This window comes from Carettochelys insculpta, chromosome 12 (assembly GCF_033958435.1).
Source record: "Carettochelys insculpta isolate YL-2023 chromosome 12, ASM3395843v1, whole genome shotgun sequence".
NCBI lineage: Eukaryota > Metazoa > Chordata > Testudines > Carettochelyidae > Carettochelys > Carettochelys insculpta.
This window is the reverse complement of record NC_134148.1, coordinates 18,288,356-18,311,907: the sequence shown is the minus strand read 5'-3', so window position 1 is coordinate 18,311,907 and position 23,552 is coordinate 18,288,356. Positions and strand designations below refer to the sequence as shown.

The 23,552-nt window shown below is 42.4% G+C and overlaps 1 protein-coding gene across 1 annotated transcript in view; it reads left to right on the top strand.

The window, feature by feature from the left end:
* The window catches only part of MYZAP (myocardial zonula adherens protein), a 77,725-nt gene that overhangs the window by 38,808 nt on the left and 15,365 nt on the right, over window positions 1-23,552 (top strand). The window contains exons 5-10 of the mRNA XM_075006831.1: window positions 118-231; window positions 1,022-1,174; window positions 6,461-6,586; window positions 7,447-7,575; window positions 12,688-12,773; window positions 13,689-13,794. Of these exons, the coding sequence (XP_074862932.1) occupies window positions 118-231; window positions 1,022-1,174; window positions 6,461-6,586; window positions 7,447-7,575; window positions 12,688-12,773; window positions 13,689-13,794 (714 nt within the window). The remainder of the gene's footprint in view (window positions 1-117; window positions 232-1,021; window positions 1,175-6,460; window positions 6,587-7,446; window positions 7,576-12,687; window positions 12,774-13,688; window positions 13,795-23,552) is intronic.

Sequence of the window (23,552 nt, the reverse complement as noted above, 5' to 3'; positions counted from 1 at the left end):
ATCCCTTTGTTTTTAACCTGTTGTCTCTCTGGTGTTAAGTTGGTGGCAGCTGTCTTCCTTTTGAAAGAATTTTAAAATTTGAGGATTGTTTAGAATATGTCTTCTTAATCTGTTCAGATGACAAATGCTGAAAAGGAATCCTTACAGAGCCACATGCAAGTGCAGGCTGAAGCCTTGGATAGCTTCAGTGAAATGAACAGCTCATTGACAACATCATCGATTGAGTTGCAGGTATGCTGTAAATAGCTCCATCATAAGAGATGGTCTGATCGATCAGCCACTTGACTCCCTCTTGTCCCGTCAGTTTAACAGTATACACGAGGGGTGGATGATGGTTAGATACACGTTCAGATTTTAACTATCAAATATAGTAAGAACATTTGAAACAGATAAAATATGAACTTAAAAACAATTCACTCTACTGAAGCCAGTGAAAGCCTTGGTCTTTAGCTAATGGAAAATGGAGACTTTTTCTGTATTTTACAAATAAGTGACACATCACAGGATTTTGTCCCACTGTTGTTTTCTTTTGATGGAAATTGCAATATTTTACGTTACAAATATTTAATAGCTGTGCCTGTAAACATATAAAGGGTCATTTTCTTGTTTAAAAAAATGTTTTCAGCTTGGCAGCCATCCCAGATAACCCTCTCAACTCTTTCTCCGTGTGTGCCAGGGAGAAGAAATGTTTATTTCAAACATCAGTGTTTTTAGGTTTATTATGTTAAAATTTGGCATTTGGAGAGGGGAAGAATGAAGGAAAAAGACCAACATTTCATTTCAGTTGTGTAAAATGAAAGTGGTGTTTGCACTGTAATGCATACATATCTTTTCCTCTTGGTAATAGCAATCTGCATTTTCATGAACATGCCCCTATGGAGAAAATGTTTTTGGTAAAACATAATTTTGAAGTGCCAAAGTTACTAACTTTGTTAACACTATGTCAACAGAATAGTAAACTCTAAAATATTCTAAATATTGTGGAAACCTATTTTTTGTGTTTTTGTTGTGTATATTTTAGAAAACATTAGTGGATGTTACTTTGGAGAACACAGATATAAGGGATCAAATAAGGAATTTAAAATGCACACATGAGAAGGCCATGGAAAAACTGAAAGAAAAGCAAAAACAGCTGGAAGCAGCTCAAGTAGAAAACCAGCTACTGAAACTGAAGGTACAGTACGTAAACTCCCCTTTATTCATATCGTAAAATAAAGACATTGCAGAGGCAATGAGATTGGGCCATATCTGTGTAGAGTTCTTCATCGGTCCATCCATGGAGTGTTATTGACAGCCAGTACTATACCTTTCTTTATTTTTTTATCAAAAATCTGTTACGTTTTGTCACATGTAGAGTATTTATTGAGATGCAGAGGTCCATGCTAATGCAAGGGAGCCAACAAAATTTTCAGGCCACTGAGCAAAGTGGGGTTCATGCGGCAGCTCTGCATTCCTGGAAGGATCAGGGCCTTGGACCAAAGGGGCGGGGCTGAGTAGTCCTCAGCAATGCCCAGAGTACTCTGCTCCCTCACCCCTGCAGCAGCAGCAGCAGCAGGTGGGAGCCTCAGGCCCTCTTGAATCATTGGGCCCCAAGGCAGTTGCCCTCCTTAGTTCCCCCACACCTATTGATGTGCCTGCTCTAACAGCAAATTACCCTGAGAAAAGTTGTGGTACAGGTATTCAGGTGAACACAAGGGAATGAAACACAAGCTGGAGCTGTCAGATGGATCTTTTATATGAGACCAAGTGTTTGCATTTGGAAGCATCTATTGAATCATATCATAGCAGTTAGCAGTATTTCAAATAACTTGGAATAGTTGATGAGCAGTAGAAATATTTTAAAAAATACATTAAATCCCCTCCATGGCGATCATTGACTATTGACCTTTTAAATAAGTCAGGAACAGATTATTTTCTTGGGGGTTCCTGTATTCTGCACTTGTGTATGGTGATGGATATCCCAGAGCCATCACACCACAGAGGAAGTGTGCCAGCTGCTCATGTATTTTTATGTTCAGGTTCCTTGCAACAGTAGATTTACCAGGTTTATGTAAATTAGATTTGTTGCTTGTATCTACTGTAGTCTGTAGAGAATAAAAAGAAGGAAAGGATAATCAAAAAAAGAGAGTAGAGGAAAAGAAATCAGGATTTCAAAACAAATGTGTAGTTCAACCTAATTTGGAGGATGTGTTCTGGACCAAGCATGAAGCAAGGGAGAGCTATGCATGATGTCTGAGGGCAGAATTCAGCCTGTAGGCCCCAATTCAGTGAGTCACTTAAGCATGTGCTTAACATCAAGCATGTTGACATCAGTGGATTGTGAGCATGTGCTAAAAGTTTAAACATATGCTGGCATAATGGATGTTGTTTGTTAAGTCACACGTAGAAACACCCACAGAATCTGATTTTTATTCGGTGGTGGGTGGGGTAAGAAGCATACATGGTATTGTGGCAGTTGGCTGTGAAAAGCCCAAAATTAGTAACTCGGCTGCCCTTCTTACAGTCAGGTTTGTACCTCTGTTTGCTAGAATCATTTTTTTTTTTTTTACTTTCTCGCTTGAAGTTGTTAGTTATTGCGGTGGCTTCCCAAATTTTAAACAAAGGAATGTGGAATAGGTGGCACAGGAAATTATATTCTATTTTGGTGCTTTTTAGGGAGGCTAGTGTTGAACTGTTGCAGTTCTGCTTTCCTAGTTTGTTACCACATCACTGTGATTCTGCACATTCAGTATATACTTCAGTGAAAGTTAATTTAATTCCAGTTCCTTTTGATTGCATTAGCAATAACTTGCTCTCTGTCCTAGTGTGGAGACCTGGGTCAGATGCTGCAGAAGACAGCTTCAGTGCAAATGGAATCCTTCAGAGACATTTGTCCCTCTTTAGAAGACAAAATATTGGGTTTTGTTTTTTTTGGTTTTTTGTTATTCAAAAAAATAAAACTTGAACAGTTTGTTCCCACTGCCTAAGACAGTGTAGAGTTTTGGTAACTCTTGCAGTCCTTGAAGCAAGATAACCCAGATGCTCACAATAGAGATTGTTTATAACCATGAATGCTGGCTGTTCCAGCATTAAACATTAGGTGCTGTTTCTTTTGTTACCTTGATTGACACCAATATAAATAACACTAAGGCTATGTCTACACTATGATATAAATTTAATTTTGTTAAAATCGATTTTATAACTCTGGGATTTAGAAATTCGAATTTGACTATCCTCACTTCTTCACAAAGTTGACTTATTGCTGCCACACTCAAATGTCAAACATCGAATGTTGCAGCAGTGCATTGTGGGACCCCTTCCCTCAGTTCCCTCAGCCCCATAGCATTATAGCTTTCTGGGTATTTTTGCTGGTGCGGTATGGGCAAAAATGCCCTGCAGCTGGTTGTGAGTAAGTGATGTCATCTTCCTACATTGCATTGCCCTCGTTCCCTCCTGTGGAAAGCAAATGAACATTTTTCAGAGTGAAAGAAGGAAAAGCAGGGAATCTCTGGTGAAGGAAAACCAAATAGGCTGGCTTCAGAAGGTGTAGTGTGCCAGGCAGGGGGTCTGTCATACTGACCTGGGATCACCCAGCTGTCTGTGTCATCTCAACTGGCCCTCCAGCCACTCTCCCCACACCCTGGAATCCAGAAACATCATCCCTGAAAAGATTGCAGGAACAGAGCACAACCTGAGGAGGGACAAGGATAGGAGAGTTGAGGAAAAGAGACAGTTTGTGATGCAGGATTTTTAGCTTTCCACTTCATTACACAGATGTGTCCAACATGGGGGTGGGGGAGGTAGAGCTTGCCAAATTTCCACATGCATGAATGACTCTGCCCTGGGATCACCCAGGTGCCTATGCCATCTCAACTGTCCTTCCAGCCACATTTTCCCCCGCTTTGAAAACACCCTAGCTGGGCAGAATGGTATGGCTTCTACCTGATAAGTCAACTAGTGCTCCAGTCATGGGATTGCTGTATCTTCTCCCCTGTACACACGTTCTGTTAGAGGTGTCATGAGGTGTGGGGTTGTCTGTTGAAGGGCCAGTTGATAAGGGCCCTTCAGTGTGTTGCTCAGGCGGAGGCGAGCCCTGATTGACTGTGTTGGGGGCTGCCCCCCCATCCCATTAGGGGTGTGTCGTGGGGTAAAGAGGGTTGTTGTTTCAAGGGACAGTTGAATTGGTCCCTTCACCCTGGTCACAGCAAGCCACTGAAGATTTTTGCTGCAGGGGAAGACTCCCTGCCTCCACCCACCCCAGTGACAGCAAGCCCTTGAAAATATTTGCGCCTTTGGAGCCCTCACCATGTGCAAACCAGGACACGGTGCTGTCTGGCAGCATGGTCTGCACTGCGCATCAGACACGTCCTTTTATTGGGTCGGGAGCTAGCCACGTGATGTGCTTGAGTGCAGGAAAGCCCCAACTGCATGGTGCTGGTTAAGAAGTGGGGGCTGCCTTTGTACAAATGTAAATCACAGAAAAGAAGTTTCTCAGCCTCTCATACAAGCATGAACCCCACAACCTAGCTGCCACATGGTACAGTAGGACAGGTGCTGGCACCAGTGCTGAAAAAATATCCATGTGCTCGGTTTACAGAGCAAGAGACAACCATAAACTCTGTGTTGAGGCTAGTTTTAATGGGTAGATGCGCTCACTGTGTTGGTAGTAAAGAAAGATATTCCTCAGCCTCTCGTACAAGCATGAGCCCACAGACTAGCCACCATGGGCTTCCTGGAGCTGAATTCAAATTTACAGGCTTCCTGTTACCTAATTCTTGCACACCTGGGCTACGTCTACACGTGCACCCAACTTCGAAATAGCTCATTTCGATGTTGAGACATCGAAATAGGCTATTTCGATGAATAACGTCTACACGTCCTCCAGGGCTGGCAACGTCGATGTTCAACTTCGACGTTGCTCAGCCCAACATCGAAATAGGCACAGCGAGGGAACGTCTACACGGCAAAGTAGCACACATCGAAATAAGGGAGCCAGGCACAGCTGCAGACAGGGTCACGGGGCGGACTCAACAGCAAGTCGCTCCCTTAAAGGGCCCCTCCCAGACACACTTTCATTAAACAGTGCAAGATACACAGAGCCAACAACTAGTTGCAGACCCTGTATATGCAGCACGGACCCCCAGCTGCAGCAGCAGCAGCCAGAAGCCCTGGGCTAAGGGCTGCTGCCCACGGTGACCACAGAGCCCCGCAAGGGCTGGAGAGAGAGTATCTCTCAACCCCCCAGCTGATGGCCGCCATGGAGGACCCCGCTATTTCGATGTTGCGGGACGCGGATCGTCTACACGTCCCTACTTCGATGTTGAACGTCGAAGTAGGGCGCTATTCCCATCCCCTCATGGGGTTAGCGACTTCGACGTCTCGCCGCCTAACGTCGATTTCAACTTCGAAATAGCGCCCAACACGTGTAGACGTGACGGGCGCTATTTCGAAGTTACTGCCGCTACTTCGAAGTAGCGTGCACGTGTAGACGCAGCCCTGGAGAGCACTGGAGATGGAAGCAGCCAGAGTGGACAATTGTGGGGCATTGTGGGATACATATGGGACACCCCTGGAGGCTAATAGTTAATTTAAAGACATGGCATTTCCATAGTTGCCTTAATTTGAACTCTTAAATTCAAACTCAATGCTATGCTGAGTCATTTTGGACGATGTTATAATATCCACTTTAGTGCCCCCTAAAATCAACCTAATAGTATTTGCAGTGAAGGCAGTAACATTGTAACATTGAGCCAACTGGCTTAAATTCGACTTTATCATGTAGTGTAGACACAGAGTAAGTTAAGAGTTTTGTAGGCCTAGATTCTCCTCTCACTTAAAGAAGCGTAACTCCTATGACTTTAATGGTGTCCCTCTAGATCTGCAGCAGTGCAAGTAAGAGGAGAGACATGTCTTAACAAAAATCTTTAGTTTAGTTTTGTTTTATTTTGCTTTTTTTTCTGTCCACAGCACAGATGTACTCAGTCTGTATATATTGGGTCTGGAATTTGATCACTGCAAAGATTGTGGGCTTTTAGATATGGGTTTTGGTTCAGGCCCATTTCTAAGCTACATTCACGTAAAATTAGATAATTGTAAATTGCATTTGTAAATTATTCTTTATACCGGGAGGCAAGCTGCAATTGTGAGAGAAGGCAACACGAGAGAACTTAATAGTCTGGACTGATTCTCAGCTGCACTAATGGCACTTTAACTGCAGTGTGGAGCGGCTCTACAGTTGATGTAAATGTAACTTACGCTCTTTTGAAAAGCTGCTGTGTACTGCCAGAGTTCTGTAATGTGGAGTTGGTGTTAATGAGACTGAGGTCTAGCAGTAGAGTATATTTTGTAACAGTGTTAGGGAAGGGCTCTAATTATCAACATCTCCATCTTTCATTTGTTTGACCTCCATTTTCCTTTCTCTGATAATTCCTCATCTGGAAATGATTCAGCTGTTAATGTTCTCTTTTATTGATTTCTATAGGTGGAATGCTCTCAAGAAGCCAATGCTGATGTAATGAGAGAGATGACCAGAAAACTGTACAGCCAATACGAAGAAAAACTACAACAAGAAGAACAGAAACATATACTTGAGAAAGAGACTCTAATAGTATGTACAGCCAGCCTAAGAGTGTTCTTCCATTCAGAGCATTCAGTGCTTGAAGTACAGTCCTTAATTATACAGACACCACACTTGAAGCTCAAATTTATTTGCACCCTGGATTCATTTCTTTCATGCCTTGTCATAGCAGCTTTTTAACTTTTATAGTCACTAGAGCTGAAAAAAGAGAATGTCTAAACATACTGGCCAGTAAACAAAACAAAAAGGAAAACCAAACAAAACAAAAAATTCAAAATGAAGATAGTCTCCTGCTGGTTGAAGAAAATGCAAGGCATAAAATCCTGTGTCTTAAATTAATTTTACGAGAGAAGTCCTGTGAGAAGATTTTGTCCTGTCCTCACAAAACCTTTCTCTGATCATGTCGGTTTGTACCTTTTCTGGTCAGTAAAATCAAGCCACTGAGACTAAAGTCAATCTCTCAAGGCTTAATGTGATTCAGCTATAAATGTGGCTAAAAGTGACAGGCTTAAGTAACTAAACATACTGTTCTTGGGGATAGCACATTTTCTTCTTTCAGTACTAAGTACATGTGTATCCACTAAGGGGAGAACAAGTATTCATGGGGTGTGCAAACATTTTTTGTGTTTTTAAAGCTGATTGCTGAGAAGCCTTAGAGGCCTAAATGAAGAGGGACTCCACAATTTTGAGCACGCAAACTCATATTTTGATGCTATAGCTAGATGTTTGTTTTGCAAAAAGAGTGTTTTTGGGCACACAAATTTTTTGACTTTGAGTGTCCTTTTTTAAAAAAAGCTAACCCCATTGTATTGCACAGAAATTAGGTTCCTTACTTCTCATTCATCAATTTTAATGATTGTGGATATGAATGTAAGCCTGTTTGTTCAAAGGTAGAAACAAATCGACTTCTGAAGGCCATTGAGGAGGCAAATAAGAAGATGCAAATTACAGAGACAAGCATACAGGAAAAAGACCAGAGGATTGGAGAGCTGGATCGGCTCATTCAATGCATGGAAGAGGTAACTTTATCTGCTCACAGAATGCTCAAGTATGGGTGGCAATATATATCCTCTTTTTTTTTTTAGAAGAAATGCAAGGCTTGTACAGGATTCTTCAGTCGTTTGTGGGTTAATGTTCCTGTCTTCCATGGGCCTCTACCCCACTCACCACTTCTATAGTCTTCCTGTTAATAAAATAAAAACCCGCTCCATTCATTCTCTTAGTATTTGAACCGGTGAGAGCACACCATTGTAATTTGGTACGCTTTGCCCAGTCTATGGTTTGTGAGAGTTGTTACTTGAAAGAGTTGTTACTGCCTTGTGGGTTATCCTGGAAAGGAGCAAGGCTAAGGGAGTAAACCCTGACAGAAAATCCGGAGGGGAGTCCTAAGGTAGTTCTGTGCCAACTTCTGGCATTGACCCGGCAACTTCTGCAGCTGAGCGGGTACCAGACGTAGAGGTTATCCTCTCCTTTGGACTATATCAGTAAAGCTGAGAGGGGAACACTGGCGTCTGGGCAGCCCAGGGTCGCTATAATCGCCCAAGCACGTGCCTGGAGAGTTACTCCAGCATCACTAACAGCATTGAACCAACACGGGAGGTAACAGATACCGGTTATAAGCTCTTGCTCGATTGGCGTAGAGAACGAGCACCAGGGGTTGCCCCCGATGGTGGGAGAGATCGTCGCATCTCACTGGACAGTCACCACCCACCTCAAGCTGGGCAGCCCCCAGGCAATAGGGTACTGTCCCGCCACAGTTCACCTGCCTCACTGGGTGCGTGAGGCTTAAGGTTCCCAAACCTGACAAATGACCTGAAATCTGAGCACCAGGCAAACCAATAAGAAAATCAACAAGAAAAGGAAACCATTAAAGTTTTAAGCTTGCTTGCTGGAATGTGCGGACCATGCTGACAGGTCTGACTGAAGATCTGCAGGACATCAGCGACACCTGAAAGATGGCTGTCATCGATGAGGAACTGAAGAGGCTCCAAGTTGACATTGCTGCTCTTCAAGAAACACATCTCGCAGATTTGGGATGTCTAAAGGAAAAGGACTACACCTTTTTCTGGCAGGGTAAAGCCTGTGAAGAACCCAGGGAGCATGGTGTTGGCTTCGCCATCAGAAACACCCTTCTACAAATGGTGGAATTAGTCAAGGGTGGATCAGAAAGACTCCTTCAGGTCATACTTCAAACTCGCGCCAGTCCTGTCCACCTAATCAGCACTTACGCCCCAACCCTGTACGCCGCACTGGAAGTAAAAGACAAGTTTTATGACGTGCTTAGTGCTGCCATAGCGCAAATACCTGCTCGCAAACGACTGTACATTCTGGGTGACTTCAGTGCGAGAGTTGGAGCCAACCGTGACTCGTGGCCTTCCTGGTTAGGCCACTTCGGTGTGGGAAAAATGAATGAAAATGGTCAGCGTCTTCTCGAACTTTGCACGTACCCCAATCTGTGCATCACAAACAAGTTTTTCCAAACCAAGCCACAGCACGGAGTGTCATGGAGACACCCACGCTCAAAACACTGACATCAGCTAGACGTGGTCATCGCTAGACGTGATAACCTCAAAAATGTCCTTCTGACACACAGCTGTCATAGTGCTGACTGCGATACAGATCACTTGTTAGTTTGCTCCAAACTCAAGGTGATTCCCAAGAAGCTGCACCGCTCTAAACCAACTGGAAGGCCCCGCATCGATGCCAGAAAGACTGCTAACTCAGAGAGAGCTGAAAAGTTCACAGCGACCCTCGAGGAGAATCTGCGCAGCAACCCTGGGGGTGCCGATGTGACATCCAGATGGCAGCATCTGAGGGATACAATGTACAACACGGCCTTGTCGGTGTTTGGAAGAAGAGCTAGAAACACAAATGACTGGTTCGAAGCTAACTCCGATGAGATGATTCTAGCCATCGAAAAAAAGCGTGCTGCGCTCCTGGAGTACAAACGTTCACCGAGCCAGAATACCCTGCAAGCGCTCAGAGCAGCCAGAAAAACAGTACAGCAGACGGCCAGGTACTGTGCCAACAACTACTGGCTCGAGCTATGCAGCAGCATGCAGACCAGTGCTGACTTTGGTAACCTCAGGGGAATGTACGAGAGCATCAAGAAGGCATTAGGACCCACCCAGAACAAGATGGCACCTCTGAAATCCAAATCTGGTGATGTCATCACTGACAAAGCCAAACAGATGGAGCACTGGGTCGAGCGCTACTCCGAGCTGTACTCATGCGAGAACATTGTGGTCGACTCAGCCCTCGATGTCGTCAAACTACTACCTGTAATGGACAAACTGGATCAGGAACCAACTGTGGATGAACTGAAGAAAGCCATCAACAACACTGCAGTAGGAAAGGCCCTAGGCCAGGATGGTATACCACCAGAGGTAATCAAGTGTGCCACAGACACTCTCCTGGAACCCCTACATGAGCTACTGTGCCTGTGCTGGAGAGAGGGAGAGGTTCCACAGGACATGCGCGACACTAACATCATAACCTTGTATAAGAACAAAAGAGACAGAAGGGACTGCAACAATTACTGTGGAATCTCCCTCCTAAGCATCACTGGTAAACTGTTCACTCGCGTCATCCTCAGCAGACTCCAGAAGATTGCTGAGAGGGTGTATCCTGAATCACAGTGCGGACTCCGCGCAGAGAGATCTACCGTCGACACGGTCTTCTCTCGGAGGCAGCTGCAGGAGAAATGCAGGGAGCAGAGGAAGCCACTCTATATTGCCTTCATCGACCTAACCAAGGCCTTCGACTTGGTCAGCAGGGATGGACTGTTCAAACTGCTCCACAGTTGTCCGCCACGGTTACTCAAGATGATCCAGTCTTTTTCCACGAAGACATGTGAGGAACCGTCCAATATGATGGCACATTATCGGATGCTTTCAACATCAGGAGCGGCGTCAAACAAGGATGCGTCCTTACTCCAACATTGTTCGGGATCTTCTTCGCACTCCTCCTTAAACACGCCTTTGGATCTTCAACAGAGGGCATCTTTTTGCACACAAGATGTGACGGGAAACTGTTTAATCTTGCAAGGCTGAAAGCTAAATCTAAGGTGCAGGAAGTCCTCATCAGAGACATGCTGTTCGCAGATGACGCTGCTGTCGTGTCACACACAAGACCAGCTTCAGAAGCTGCTGGATCAGTTCTCCAAAACATGCAAGGACTTTAGGCTCTCCGTCAGCCTAAAGAAGACAAATGTACTTGCTCAGGACGTTGCTGTTTCTCTATCAATCAGCACTGACAACTATACGTTAGAGGTCGTCCACGAGTTCATTTACCTTAGGTCCACCATCACTGACACCCTGTCCTTGGAGACTGAGCTAAATAGGGGGATCTGTAAAGCAGCCACGACTCTGTCCAGACTCAGCGAGAGAGTGTGGAATAACAACAAGCTGTATACTCACACCAAAATGCAAGTCTACAGAGCTTGCATCCTGAGCACCCTCCTTTATGGCAGCGAGACTTGGACCCTGTATGCCCACCAGGAAAAGAGGCTGAACGTCTTCCACTTGCACTGTCTCAGGTGCATCCTTGGAATATCGTGGAAGGACAGAGTGTCCAACACCACTGTCCTTGAGCAAGCTGGAATCCCAACCATGCACACCCTCCTCAGGCAGCGGCGGCTCCGCTGGTTTGGCCACGTCCACAGGATGAATGATGGAAGGATCCCAAAAGACATCCTGTATGGCAAGCTAGCCTCTGGCAAAAGACCTCCTGGACGCCCCCAGCTGCGCTACAAAGATGTTTGCAAGAGAGACCTCAGGGAAGTAGACATCAAGCCAGACAGCTGGGAGGAGCTGGCAGACATTCGCAGCAGATGGAGGCAGGAACTATAAAATGGCTCTCCTTTACTTCTCTGCGCTTAGCATTGTCCTTAGCTCAAGTATTGTCTACCATGCTGCAACCTTGAGCATATTTTTACAACTGATTTTGTAACTCACTGAAAGCAGAAATACTGCCAGACTCTTATGTCTTGTGACGTTAGGAGCACTGTTGTAGAACAAGTTGTAGCAGTATTTCTGTCATTTCCTTATGTCTCCTGCCCTGCCTTCTTCTATTTTATGGATTTGTTTAGTGCAAAACTTACACTGGTTCTGAGATAATTGTGTTCTATTATATATCTGGTAGTAGTCCAGTACCTCTACTCACATATGCAGTTATCTGAAGCTCTCTGGTGCTGGAAGCTCCCTGATGTCTGCAGCAGGTTTATTGCCCCACTGGCAAAAACCCTAAGGCAAATTTCATTGTAATTATTAATTTGAAATGATCAGTTATTCCATTATAGTAATTGATGAAGTCTGCGATTATTATTTTTTTAGTGCCTTCAGCCTATTCAGCATTGTTCACTGTATGAAAATGAATACAATCACTGCCAAAGGATTTACTATCTGAAAGACAGAAATGCGGTAGTGAGGACTCACTGGAAATCCTGAGTGGTGACTAGGACATAGTTTTATTATGTTTTAGTATTAAAATAAACCTATGTTCTTGTTGTGCTTTAGCTTCAACTTCATTTTAAATGTAACATCACTAATTATTTGTTAACACACAGAAACATCCATCGCCACTCGCTGGCTGGCTGGGATTACTAAACCTGGTTTAAACTATAAGTAGTATGTTAATGTCCTTTGCCCAACTATTAAAAGTGCATGGACTGGACTGCACTGTAACTGTTTAAGTGGACTCTTCTCAGTTTTTAAGATCTAGCTGTGACATGGCTTCATTTATTTTGTCAGTTTTCAGTGATATTGTTTCCGTTCACATGTCTTGATCCTTCAGTTACACAAATACAAAATTGAAAGCAAAAACTTCCCATTGACACTGGCAGACTGGTGCTGAAGACTGAAAAATTGCTATTTATCTATGCAGTCAGCTAAGAATTCAGGGGGCTCTTTATTCAAGCTTTGATTTTCTTTTCTTTTTTTTTTCCCATTCTGTGTTTCTTGGCTGTAAGAAATACATACTTCATCTGCAATATGGCAATAACTTGCATCTGTATCAGCTGCTGTTATTGTTTAACATATTATGGTCCTCTTTAAAATCTCAGTAAAATAACTTAATGGAGTTAAATTCATAATGTGAAGAAGTGGAGAAATTACATGTATGTGTTTGTTTAGGAACGCCACCAGCTACAAAAACAACTGGAACAACATGAACTCCAGATATCAGGAGTAAAATCTCAAACTCATTCAGACAGACAGCGGTGAGCTGCCATTCCTTACTGAGATTTCTAGTATTGTTAAAATATTTTCAACCCTGAATCTGTTATATTAACTTTGATTGAAATATAATTTGGGAGGGAATTATCCATCTGGAACATTTTTGTCTTATTTAGGAAAACTGCAAGAGAAGTTGTGTTTTTGCTAAAACTCATCCTTCTATTCTTTATTTGTGAAATTAGTTGATTGCAATGGTGATGGCTTAGGTAGAATATATTGCATTTCTAAGAAATGCCTGTTTTTCAGTATAGAGTCATGCATATCTGTGGTGCTTTATGAAGATAGATATAAAAGCAAAGGCCTGACTCTCTTCAGAAGTGCTGAGCACTTACAATCAGGCCAGTAGGACGCTTGCAATCAATGACTTAACCTGTTTCTCTACTCTTTATATTTGTAATGTTTTTTGAAAGAACCAATATATGTACCATGTCATATGTTGATGTATAGGACAGCTGACTGAGCACAGTCTGGCAAACTCTTACTTTTCTCTTTGGTCACCTGGCTCATATCTACCTCTTGGTGATGAAGTGGGAATTAATCACATAATGGTTTGTAAGTGCTAAAACAAACCATAATATGTATGCAGCGCTCCAGGGCTGAATGCCTAAAAGATCCTAAATCATCACTGTTTGAAAAATTATCTCATGTGAAACTTCTGTAAATGTTGGCAGCTCTGATATGTACAGTCACGGTGAACTAAGTGGGTGGTGTCTGACAGTGACTAATGACTAGATAATCATAAACATGAACTTTAGACAAATTAAGGAAATGACATTTATCGGTGGAATTTGGTTTCTTTAATGAGGTTCCTTTTCTAGTTTGGGGTTGTGGAGTTGTTTTGTTTTGTTTTTACACTGCATGGCTTCCTACATATTTAATTAGTTCTTATAACTTATCAGCTCACAGCACCTGGAAGAGGTTGCAGCTGGTCTAAGAGAACGAATCAAACATCTGGATGATATGGTCCATTGCCAGCAGAAGAAAGTCAAACATATGGTTGAAGAGGTGAGCTCTAGCAAAACAATATATTCCCTATACAGCTGTGTGGAGGTTTTAACCCCATAAATCATAAACCTTTATACATAGCCCAGTAGGAAGAACTTGTCTAATTCTTCTGCCTGTTCCGCTACTAAAAGTTCTGCATGCTTTTTTACTGCTTTATTTAGTATTTATTTCTTACACGATAATGCTTACTGCACATCAATAGTGGATGAGCTATGCAATTGTATATTGCAAAGCAGAAAGTGGAAGTGGAAAAAGTTTATATCAGTGGTTCTCAGGCTATTTTGTGTATCAGTAATAATTCTAGAGCCCTTCCTAGGGATCCACAGCATGAACCTCTTTCAAAATCAAATAAAGGGTAATGAAGGAGAAGTGGTACTCCCAAATAGGTGATGGGGATTGGGTGAGTGAACGAGAAGGTTGGATCCTTCCCTAAACCAGTAATCCTGTGGAGTGAAAAAATTAAGGATAATTTGCTTTCAGTAATGTATCTATGAAAGACTCTGTGTAGAAGAGGTTGATTTACTTCAGCATTATGCTTCTGTACTCCTGGAGCCAGCTGGGACAGAGTTGGTTTCCAATGGAAGGTAAAGCAGACTTCCATGTGAATTTAGCTCTGGTCCTATGCCCTAGTGCTGTCCCAGCCAGGCCAGACTGGAAAGGTATAGAATTGGGTTGAAACTGGAATGACACAAAGCAGCCAAACTGCACTCTTCCAAATATTGTAGGACTTTGGATATTTATCTTAAATTAGATTTGGACAAACATTCAACATGGTGAACAATTATTATGGATGCTGTTAGTGATCTGAATAGGAATTTCTCTTAATTCAGAATTGTAGTATTACTGGTCTGATATGAAAATTTCTCTACTCTGGTTTCATTTCCTAGTTCCAAAGATGAACATATTCATTTTAACTTTTTTTTTCTTACACTGCTGCTAAAAATAGTGCTTAGTTCTGCTGCTGATCAGGAGTTGGCATGCAATGATTACATAGGTATCTGGTAGGGATTCTCTGCCTATGTTCTTGGAACATTAGCCAGGTGCCAAGTCATAATTTTAAATATCTGAAAATTTCCTCTCATCAAACCTAGAATTTAACATCTATATTTTGATGTTGCAGTCAAAATTTTAACTAAAAGGCATTAATATATAACATATGTATATATAATGCAAACACATGTACCCACTGTGTGTAGTGATACTTGTGTGTTAAATTTTAGAGCGATGTGCTTATTTGGATTTATCGTGCACATTTGATTAGCTCATATGTCATCATCTCACTAATTCCTCCCTATTCTCAAATTACTTCTAACATTCCAACTCTGAACAGTTTAATTTTTAAAAAGTGCTGCTAAATAAACTGGTCCCCCCTCTCCCAACTTCCCAAGGAACTGGTGAGTGTTCAGTGCTTGAGCAGTGACAAATATAAGGCCCAGTTTTCTATAGAACTAGGTATGGAAGATTTTTCGGCACTGGAAAGAGGATGTAGAATTAGTTAAGGTGCCTCGTTTGTCATTATTGCAGTATATTCATGAGTCGTCGCTATTCAAAAGGAAAAAGCCTATCATACTGTTCATAGGGGTGTGTTTATTTTATGAAGAATGATAATATCTATTTAAATTAGTATCATTGAAAAAGTGACAATTATTTTTTAATGTACATTTGATTCACTGTGTCATGACTGCGAGAAAATGGGTTACTCTAGAAACCTCAGAACAGGAATATGTGGTATCTAAATTAGATTGAATGTTGAAATATGAATAATAATTTTATAGCTGCTGAAGTAAAGTATATGTTTTGAACAAGACACTTTACCCGAGCTTCTCTCTTAGTTCTGTAGATTAAACATCTGCTTGCTTTGCTACAGAATATCTTTGTTAGTTAAAGCTCAACCTGTCTACACTCTGATGTAGACTCACATGCTCTGGGATTCATCCTTTTAGTGTAAATAACATGTAAAACTCAGTTTTGATTATTTATTCTGATATAAATCTCTGTGGAATGTAAGTAGCGAGAGAGTGAAGATGAATGGTATCCTTTAAAATGAGGGATAATTGAGATCTGAATTGAACGGCTTTATTATGACAGTACTTCGGTATATCAACACGATGCTGTGAGAACCTTGAGAAGCAAATGTCAATTCTTAGACTCTGCTGTCTAATTTTCTTTTCATATTCTCACAATTCCTGTTTCCTCTGCCATAAGATTTTCTGCTCTGAACAAGTTAATATAGTTCCTTTTAACAGTTTTGCAGCTTAGCTCCATTATAGTTCAATACTTCTTCCTATATAGAGGCAGTTTTGTGCTAGTCCTTACCTTTGTACTAAGAGCTTCTGTGAAATATCATAGGTACTGAGCGTGTTCCAGGAGTAAAAGGTGCCAAATAAATCAGAAACTCTCTCCCAGGGAGTCTATAATTTTAAAAGGAAATGCAGGTTCTTTATAGAACCACCTAAACTTGAGCAAGCGCAGATGGGAAAGGAGTTTTTTATGGCTGGAATACTCTATATTATAGGTGGATCTTCAGTTCGGTTGTTGGAGGATGAAATCCACTTGGCAAATAATAATTAAGGGGATGTTACAAGCTTGAAGGGTTGCATGAAACCATAAGGGACGAATGGAGATGCACTGTCTAGATTAGGACATATGATAGCAAGTACAGTTTCATTTTGAAACACAAGTGTAGACAGTGCCCAACATATTTTAAAAGGTGCTGCAGGTTGTGGTCCAATCCTAGATTAGACATACCCGAAAGGAGCAGGCAGAAATGAAGAATGGATGTAAGAGGCAGTGTGGATGGGTGAACAAAATGACTAAGTTGATGCAAAAGGAGTCACATAAGATAATGCGACTAAGCCCAGCTTTTGCAGAGACCACAGCCTTTCTGCCATAAGATTCAGTGATAATTTTGCCATTTGTTTTTATTGGGACCTAAAATCAAACCTGAGATCAATTTCTGGTGTTCATCATACTAGGAGAGTATTTTCTCCAAAATTATCCATATCTTAAAATGAACTCTTATCTTACGTTCATTAGTAAAAGTTTAGTCAGCTTGAGCTAACAAACTAGATGATGTTTCAAGATCTAAATTAAAGAGAAGCACTGAAAATAAGTGCTTAAGTGAGAGAGGAAATGAAAATTTACTGGAATCTGTGGCTTTCAAGATCTCTCTTTATATCCCACAAAAAAAAATTTTTTTTTGCAACCTCTTTGGGTTTCTTTGCTGTGTGAAACACAAAGATAATCATTGGCTGGGAAACTTTCTTGCCAGCTGTTTTTGTTGCATAGTAATAAGTCTAATGTTGTAAGTAAAGAAGAATTGCAGACAATTTAATGCTGACAGACTTTTTCCAAACTAAAACTTACTTGTTTAGTTTGTGTTCCCTATATACTGCTTTGTTTCTACTTACTGTGCCAATGGCTGCAGGTGGCTCCATGGCAATTGGGGAATCTCAGTGTTTGGTCATGGCATATTCATATTTAAAAAAAAAATTATGCCAACTTTAGGAAGTTTGTGCAGGTACTTTTAGAAAAGGAAATGAAAGACTGTTAGAGAAGGTAGATTAGCTGGATCTTAGTAGATAAATTAAAGTAAGCATTAATATGGGAGAAATTCATAACACTCTACCAATTGTCTGTCTGCTTCTTGCTCTTCTTCCATGTATATATCTTAAGGTAACCACCTGGTTGTTACCCAGACAGGGCTCCCTAGTGCAGTGTAGGAAAGGTCAGAATTGGTGAAACTTTAAGCGGAACTGTTACATGAGAGATTTCATCAACGTAGGTAGAAATGTCGTCTTTAAAATAGTTTTACTGGAGAGATCAGCCACCAGTCTGACAACACAGAACTGAAAAGGGAGGTGCAGATTTATGAGTCCTGAGGAAGGGTGATCGCAGTACTCTGACCTGGTAATGGTCTTGCTGACAAAACTCAGACTCACTTTTTTTGTCTGCTTAAAAACTGAAACAGGTGTCTAAAGCAGTGCTTCTTAACCTTTTCTTTATTAAGTCCACTTAAAAAAGTACCCCCAGACTTCTCTTGTATACCCCTAAGGCTACACGTACCAACAGCTGAAAAACATGATCCTAAGGTAATCTGAAGTCTTGTAACAAGTGCCATTCAGTCTTTCCAGATTACTGTGCCCTTTTCAGGAGTCAAATTTGTTTTGCACACCCTAGGTTATGCCTCACTTAAAACTATTTACTTACAACAACGTATAAAAATATCACAGAAGACAATTACTGAAGGCTTGCTGACTTTCTGCCACTGTCTTATGAAAGAAATGAATTTAAATCATAGAATCCTAAGGCTGGAAGGGACCTCAGGAAGTCATCAAGTTCAGCCCCCTTCCTAAAGCAGGATCGACCCTAACTAAATCATCCCAGCCAGGACTTTTGTCAAGCTGGGAGTTAAAAGCCTCTAGAGATGGAGATTCCGCCACCTCTCTAGGTAACACATTCCAGTGCTTCACCACTCTCCTGATGAAATAGTTCTTCCTGATATCCAACCTACATCTCCCCCTCTGTAACTTCAGACCATTGCTCCTTGTTCTGCCATCAGCACTACTGAGAACAGCCTCTGTCCATCCTCTTTAGAGCCCCCCTTCAGGAAGTTGAAGGCTGCTGTCATATCACCCCTCACTTTTCTCTTCTGCAAACTAAATAAGCCCAGATCCCTCAGCCTCTCCTCTTAGGTCATGTGCTCCAGACCCCAAATCATTTTCATTGTCCACTGCTGGACCTGCTCCAATGCATCCACATCCTTTTTACACTGGGGGCCTAAAACTGGATGCAGTACTCTAGATGTGGCCTCACCAGTGCAGAATAAAGGGGAATAATAACGTCTAGATTTCCTGGAAATGCTCCTCTTAATGCACCCCAATATGCCATCAGTATTCGTGGCTACAAGGGCACACGGTTGACTCATATCCAGCCTCTCATCCACTGTAATCCCCAGATCCTTTTCTACTGCATTGCTACTTAGCCATTCGGTACCCCGCCTGTAACAATGCTTGGGATTCTTCTGTCCCAAGTGCAGGACTCTGTACTTGTCCTTGTTGAACTTCATCAGATTTGTCCTTCTTTCCTTTTTTAAAGATGAGCACTGTTTGCATTTTTCCAATCATCCAGGACCTCTCCTGGTCTCTGAGTTTTCATAAATAATGGCCAAAGGCTCTGCAATGACTCTTGCTAGTTGCCTCAGTAACCTTGTTTGCATTAAATCCAGACCCATAGATTTATGTATGTCTAGCTTTTCTAAATAGCCCTTAACCTGTTCTTTCCCCACCAAGGGCTGCCGAGCTGCTTTCCATACTGCATTGGCTAACACAGTAGTCTGGGAGCTGACCTTCTCTGTGAAGATGGTTGCAAAAAAAGGCATTGAGTACTTCAGCTTTTCCCACATCCTCTGTCCCCATGTTACATCCCTCATCCAGTAATGGCCCAACATGCCCCTCTTCTTCTCTTCATTGTCTGAATGAACTTCTAGATCAGTGGTTCCCAAACTTTTCAGCATCACACCCCACTTTTGATTTTTGAGAAACCCTCATGCATCCCCACCTCTTCTTTGCCATCTTCCAACCCACCTTTAAACAAAAAAATTCAATTTATAATTTAAAATAAACACAAAAACTTGATATAAATGTTATTTAAAATTAAAAACAAGCACAAATAGTTTTTCTTGGCCTCTTGTGGGTTCCTGGTGCAGCCCCAGCTGGCCAGCTGCTTGAGCACCATGCCAGCGGCCAGAGCTGTCTGCACCAGGCACCTTGAGACGTGCGCTGCCAGAGCTGCCCACCTGAGCCGCCAGCTGCCCGAACCCTGTGCTATCAGGACCAACTGCCTGCCCACCAGCCACCCGCCCCAGACATGGGCCAACTGCCCGAGCTGTCCACCCAAGCCGTACTCTGTCAGGCCTGCCATCTGCCCACCAGCCCCAGCTGCCCAAGCTCCATGCTGCTGGGACCAGCTGCCCACCCATCAGCCTGAGCTGTCTGAGCCCCACGCTGCTGGAGCCAGCTGCCCGCCAGTCACATGAGCTGCCCGCCCAAGCCCCTCCCCTCCCACAAAGCTAGACACCACAATTCCCTTGCTCTTTACCCCATCCCCCTCACCTGAGCCAGGCACTCCCATCCCCGCATCTGATCTCCTCCTCCCCCTTCCCCCCCAACTCAACCACCTTTGCAGGAGGCAGCTAACACCACATGGGTCTTTGTTAGCTGCCTGATTTTTATAGTGGCTGCTGTGGGTCGTCCACATAAGATGGCAGGGCTGAGAGCTGGAAGCAAAGGCCAGCTCTTTCTTTGGATGGTTAGGGGGAACGATGGAGGGGGCTGGGTTGCCTCATTTCCCCCCCCCCCCCCCCAGGAATTTCTCCGTGGCCCAGTTTGGGAAACCATGTTCTAGATTTTACTGACATTACTAGTGTTTTTTATGTGGCCTGTTATAAAACTAGGCCAATATCTAGATGAGTTGATGTGCCCCCGAGAAAACCTCTGAGTACCTCCAAGAGTACACGTACCCCTGATGGAGAAACACTGGCCTAAGGGATATGGGTGAAATCTCATTCTTTTAATGTGATCTTTTCCTTCTCTTGCCATGGTTGAGGATAGATATAATTGCCTCAGTCCCTCCAAACCTCATGCAAATACTTAAAACTAAGAAAAAAAACTTAAAAACTTAAAATGAAACATAAAAATTTATATCAAATAATTTTCAGGGGGCTTTTTAAAACAAAAATATTCATTGAGGCTGAGTGGCTATGTGCTATATTTCAGCTGGTGAGCTTTAAAAGATCTGAAATTTCATTCCTTTTACTGTCCACTAAAAACAAGATCACATTGTCATTACACAGGGAATTTTATTAGACCTAAAAAAGCATTTCATTACAGAGAGGGAACAAACAAACATTAAAATTTAAAAGTCAGCATATGGTGAGATAGAGATTTAAAGCGAAAATAAATGTCTCTCTCCCCCACCCCCCGGCAAGAAATTATTTACAGAATAGAAATTTAGACTGACATTCCCCTAACATACTGAATTGAACTGTCTCCAGGTCATGGCACACGAGCTGTTCTCCACATTTAGTCTGAGATTCATTGGAAAATAAGTGGCGACCAGTCATAAGAAAAAGAAGCTATATCCTTTTTTTAATCGGAACAGATATTGGCATGAAAGAGAGAATATTTGTATACCATCTGCTAAGGAGTGAATCCTGATCTAAGTAAGGAAGATGTACTTTGTATTGAACAAATGGAGAAGAGAACAAATCTTGACAAAAAGAAGGTGATATACCCAGCTGAAAAACTGCCTCATTGAGATATTTCAGAAACTCCAGGCATATAACATGGTATCAACAGTTTTAATATGGAAATACTTCTTAAAACTGTAGAAGCAGCAACACAAAGACATAATGGATTCACTGTCCCAACTGGGGTGTTGTATTTTTCTTACAAAACTGTATGCTTGTGTGGGATACATCTATATGTTTTTCAATAAAAGACCTCTTATGTAAAAGGAAAAACCATACAGGAACATGCCTTCAAAAGAGAAACTGCAAAGCACAAAATGGCAGAGAATCATAAGCATCTGGAATACCTTATGAATCAAAGATATAAAGCTAGAGGGGACAACATCCTACATGGTGTGCATTGGACTGCTACAGATTGTGAAAATAGAACCGCCACAGATCTTTGTGGGGAACATTCATTCGTGTACTTGTGGCAATCCGTCATTTCTTGTCAAGCGTCATCTATAGAATCCACTTTGCAAAGCATTGACTTCTGCAGCTTGGACTTGAATGGTCTGTTCTTGGAGCAGCAAACCGATTAGTGTACTTAAACCCGCATTATTGTTGTATAGTGTAAGTTCCTGATCGGGGGTTCAGAACCAGTTCATGCTAGATGTGCAAACGCTTCTAACAAAGGAGAACACCAGTGATTCCTTAGGTCAACTGGAGCAGTAGTTTGAGATCAAAGACTTGTGGTTAAGTTAGTGCAATAACTTACACTAAACTTAATATGAGTAATAATATCTGTTGCAACTATATTAAATCTGTTTTTACATATACAGTAATCCCTCGAGGTATGCAAGGGTTGCATTCCACACAACCCTTGCGTACCTTGAATTTCACATAAGTTGGCTGTTGGGGGGTTGGGGCCCTGGGAGCAGGGCAGGGGGTGCCTGTGGCAGCCACTTCCCCAGGGCTCTGGGGCTGGGAGTGCCTGCAGCAGGGAGCTGGAGCCCTGCGCACGCAGGGGGTGAGCTGGGGTCATGGGGGTGTGTTGAGCTGGGTGGAGGAGGAGTTGAGCTGGGACAGGTGGGGTTGGGGCCTGGGCATGCGGGGGGCGGGGGTTGAGGCATTGGGGTTGGTGCCGAGCCCCAGTCATGCAGCTGGAGCCCCCCACTGGGGGAGGTAAGCTGGGGAGCACGGAGGGGGTGAGCTGGTGCCCATGGGGTGGAGGAGTTGTGGGGGGGCTGAGCTGGCAGGAGGTTTAGCTGTGCTACTCTGGGAAAGGGCTTTTTGCCTGCCTGGCTGCCTGCCTGCAGCTGTGGGAAGCTAGGCAGGCTGACAGCCCAGCAGCTTCACATTGTGCGAAACTTGCGTTAATGCTAGTTTCGTGCAGCATGAAGCCGCGTAAAATGCAAGTTTACTGTACATAAAATTAAGACTGTGATATTAAAAAGGCATATGATATTATGTGAGTCTGGAGTTTTAATGGGACCTAAGGGAGTAAGGTGCCCAGTCTTACTGATTTTTGACAGGGCTCCATGGAAAAAATCTCAGTTCTGATGCCTAGAATACAATAAACGTGACTTATTTAAAAATTCCAGTTGAATGAAACATCGCACTCTTAAAATGCAATCTGGTCTTTCCTGTACATCAACTGTCTCCCTAAAAGGATGTCATGGCTAAGCATTCTTGTCAATGGTGTAATGTCTTGTCTGTCTTGTATTGTGTAGTCCATTGTGTGTTTGTAATGTAATAAGTTTAGTTATGTTTATAATTGGTTTGTCCATATTTGTTAGTCATGTGTCACCATCTTTCAGATGTCAAAATCACCACTGGCAGATGAAGAGTAATATTTAAATGGCTTCTCTAATATACAGTGCCCAAGTAAATGCACAATGTGATGTACTGAGACATAACTTCAATGGGATGATATCATGTGGTAAAATTGGGGTGAATATAAATAATTGATGGATCTACTCCAACCCGATAAATCAGTACATATTTTCAAGCCTCCAACTCTGAAACGGATCATATTTAGCCTCCCAAAAAGCAAAAGTTGTGCCATTTACACAGACCTTTTTTAAAATCAAAAATTGACATGATTTTATCATTCTGTTAATCTTTTGGTCATTGTTTCTCATTTCTTTGGCTTTTTATTCTATTGTATTCTCTTGATTCTCCTCTAACCTTACTGTTAAATCCTTCAGCATTTCTTTTTGGAGATCTTTTTCTGTTCCTTTCCCACATCTGTGTCTGAGGGTAGTGTCCTTTTGCTTCTTCCTCCTCTTTTAATGACCTTATTCATTCTTAGGGGGTTCAAATGCCTAGCTTTACGCTGATGAGTCCCAAATCTAATTTTCTACCATTAACCTTACATTTCTGACTATATCCTCCCAGAACATGGCAGTATAGAAGAGGACAGGAATGGGCAAAAGAAATTCAGTAGGTATCAAAATCAGCATCTTTGTTGCCCGAAAGAGAGCAAAGTCTTGGGTGGAGGTGAGTAGGGTCTTGAAGCAAAAAGTGA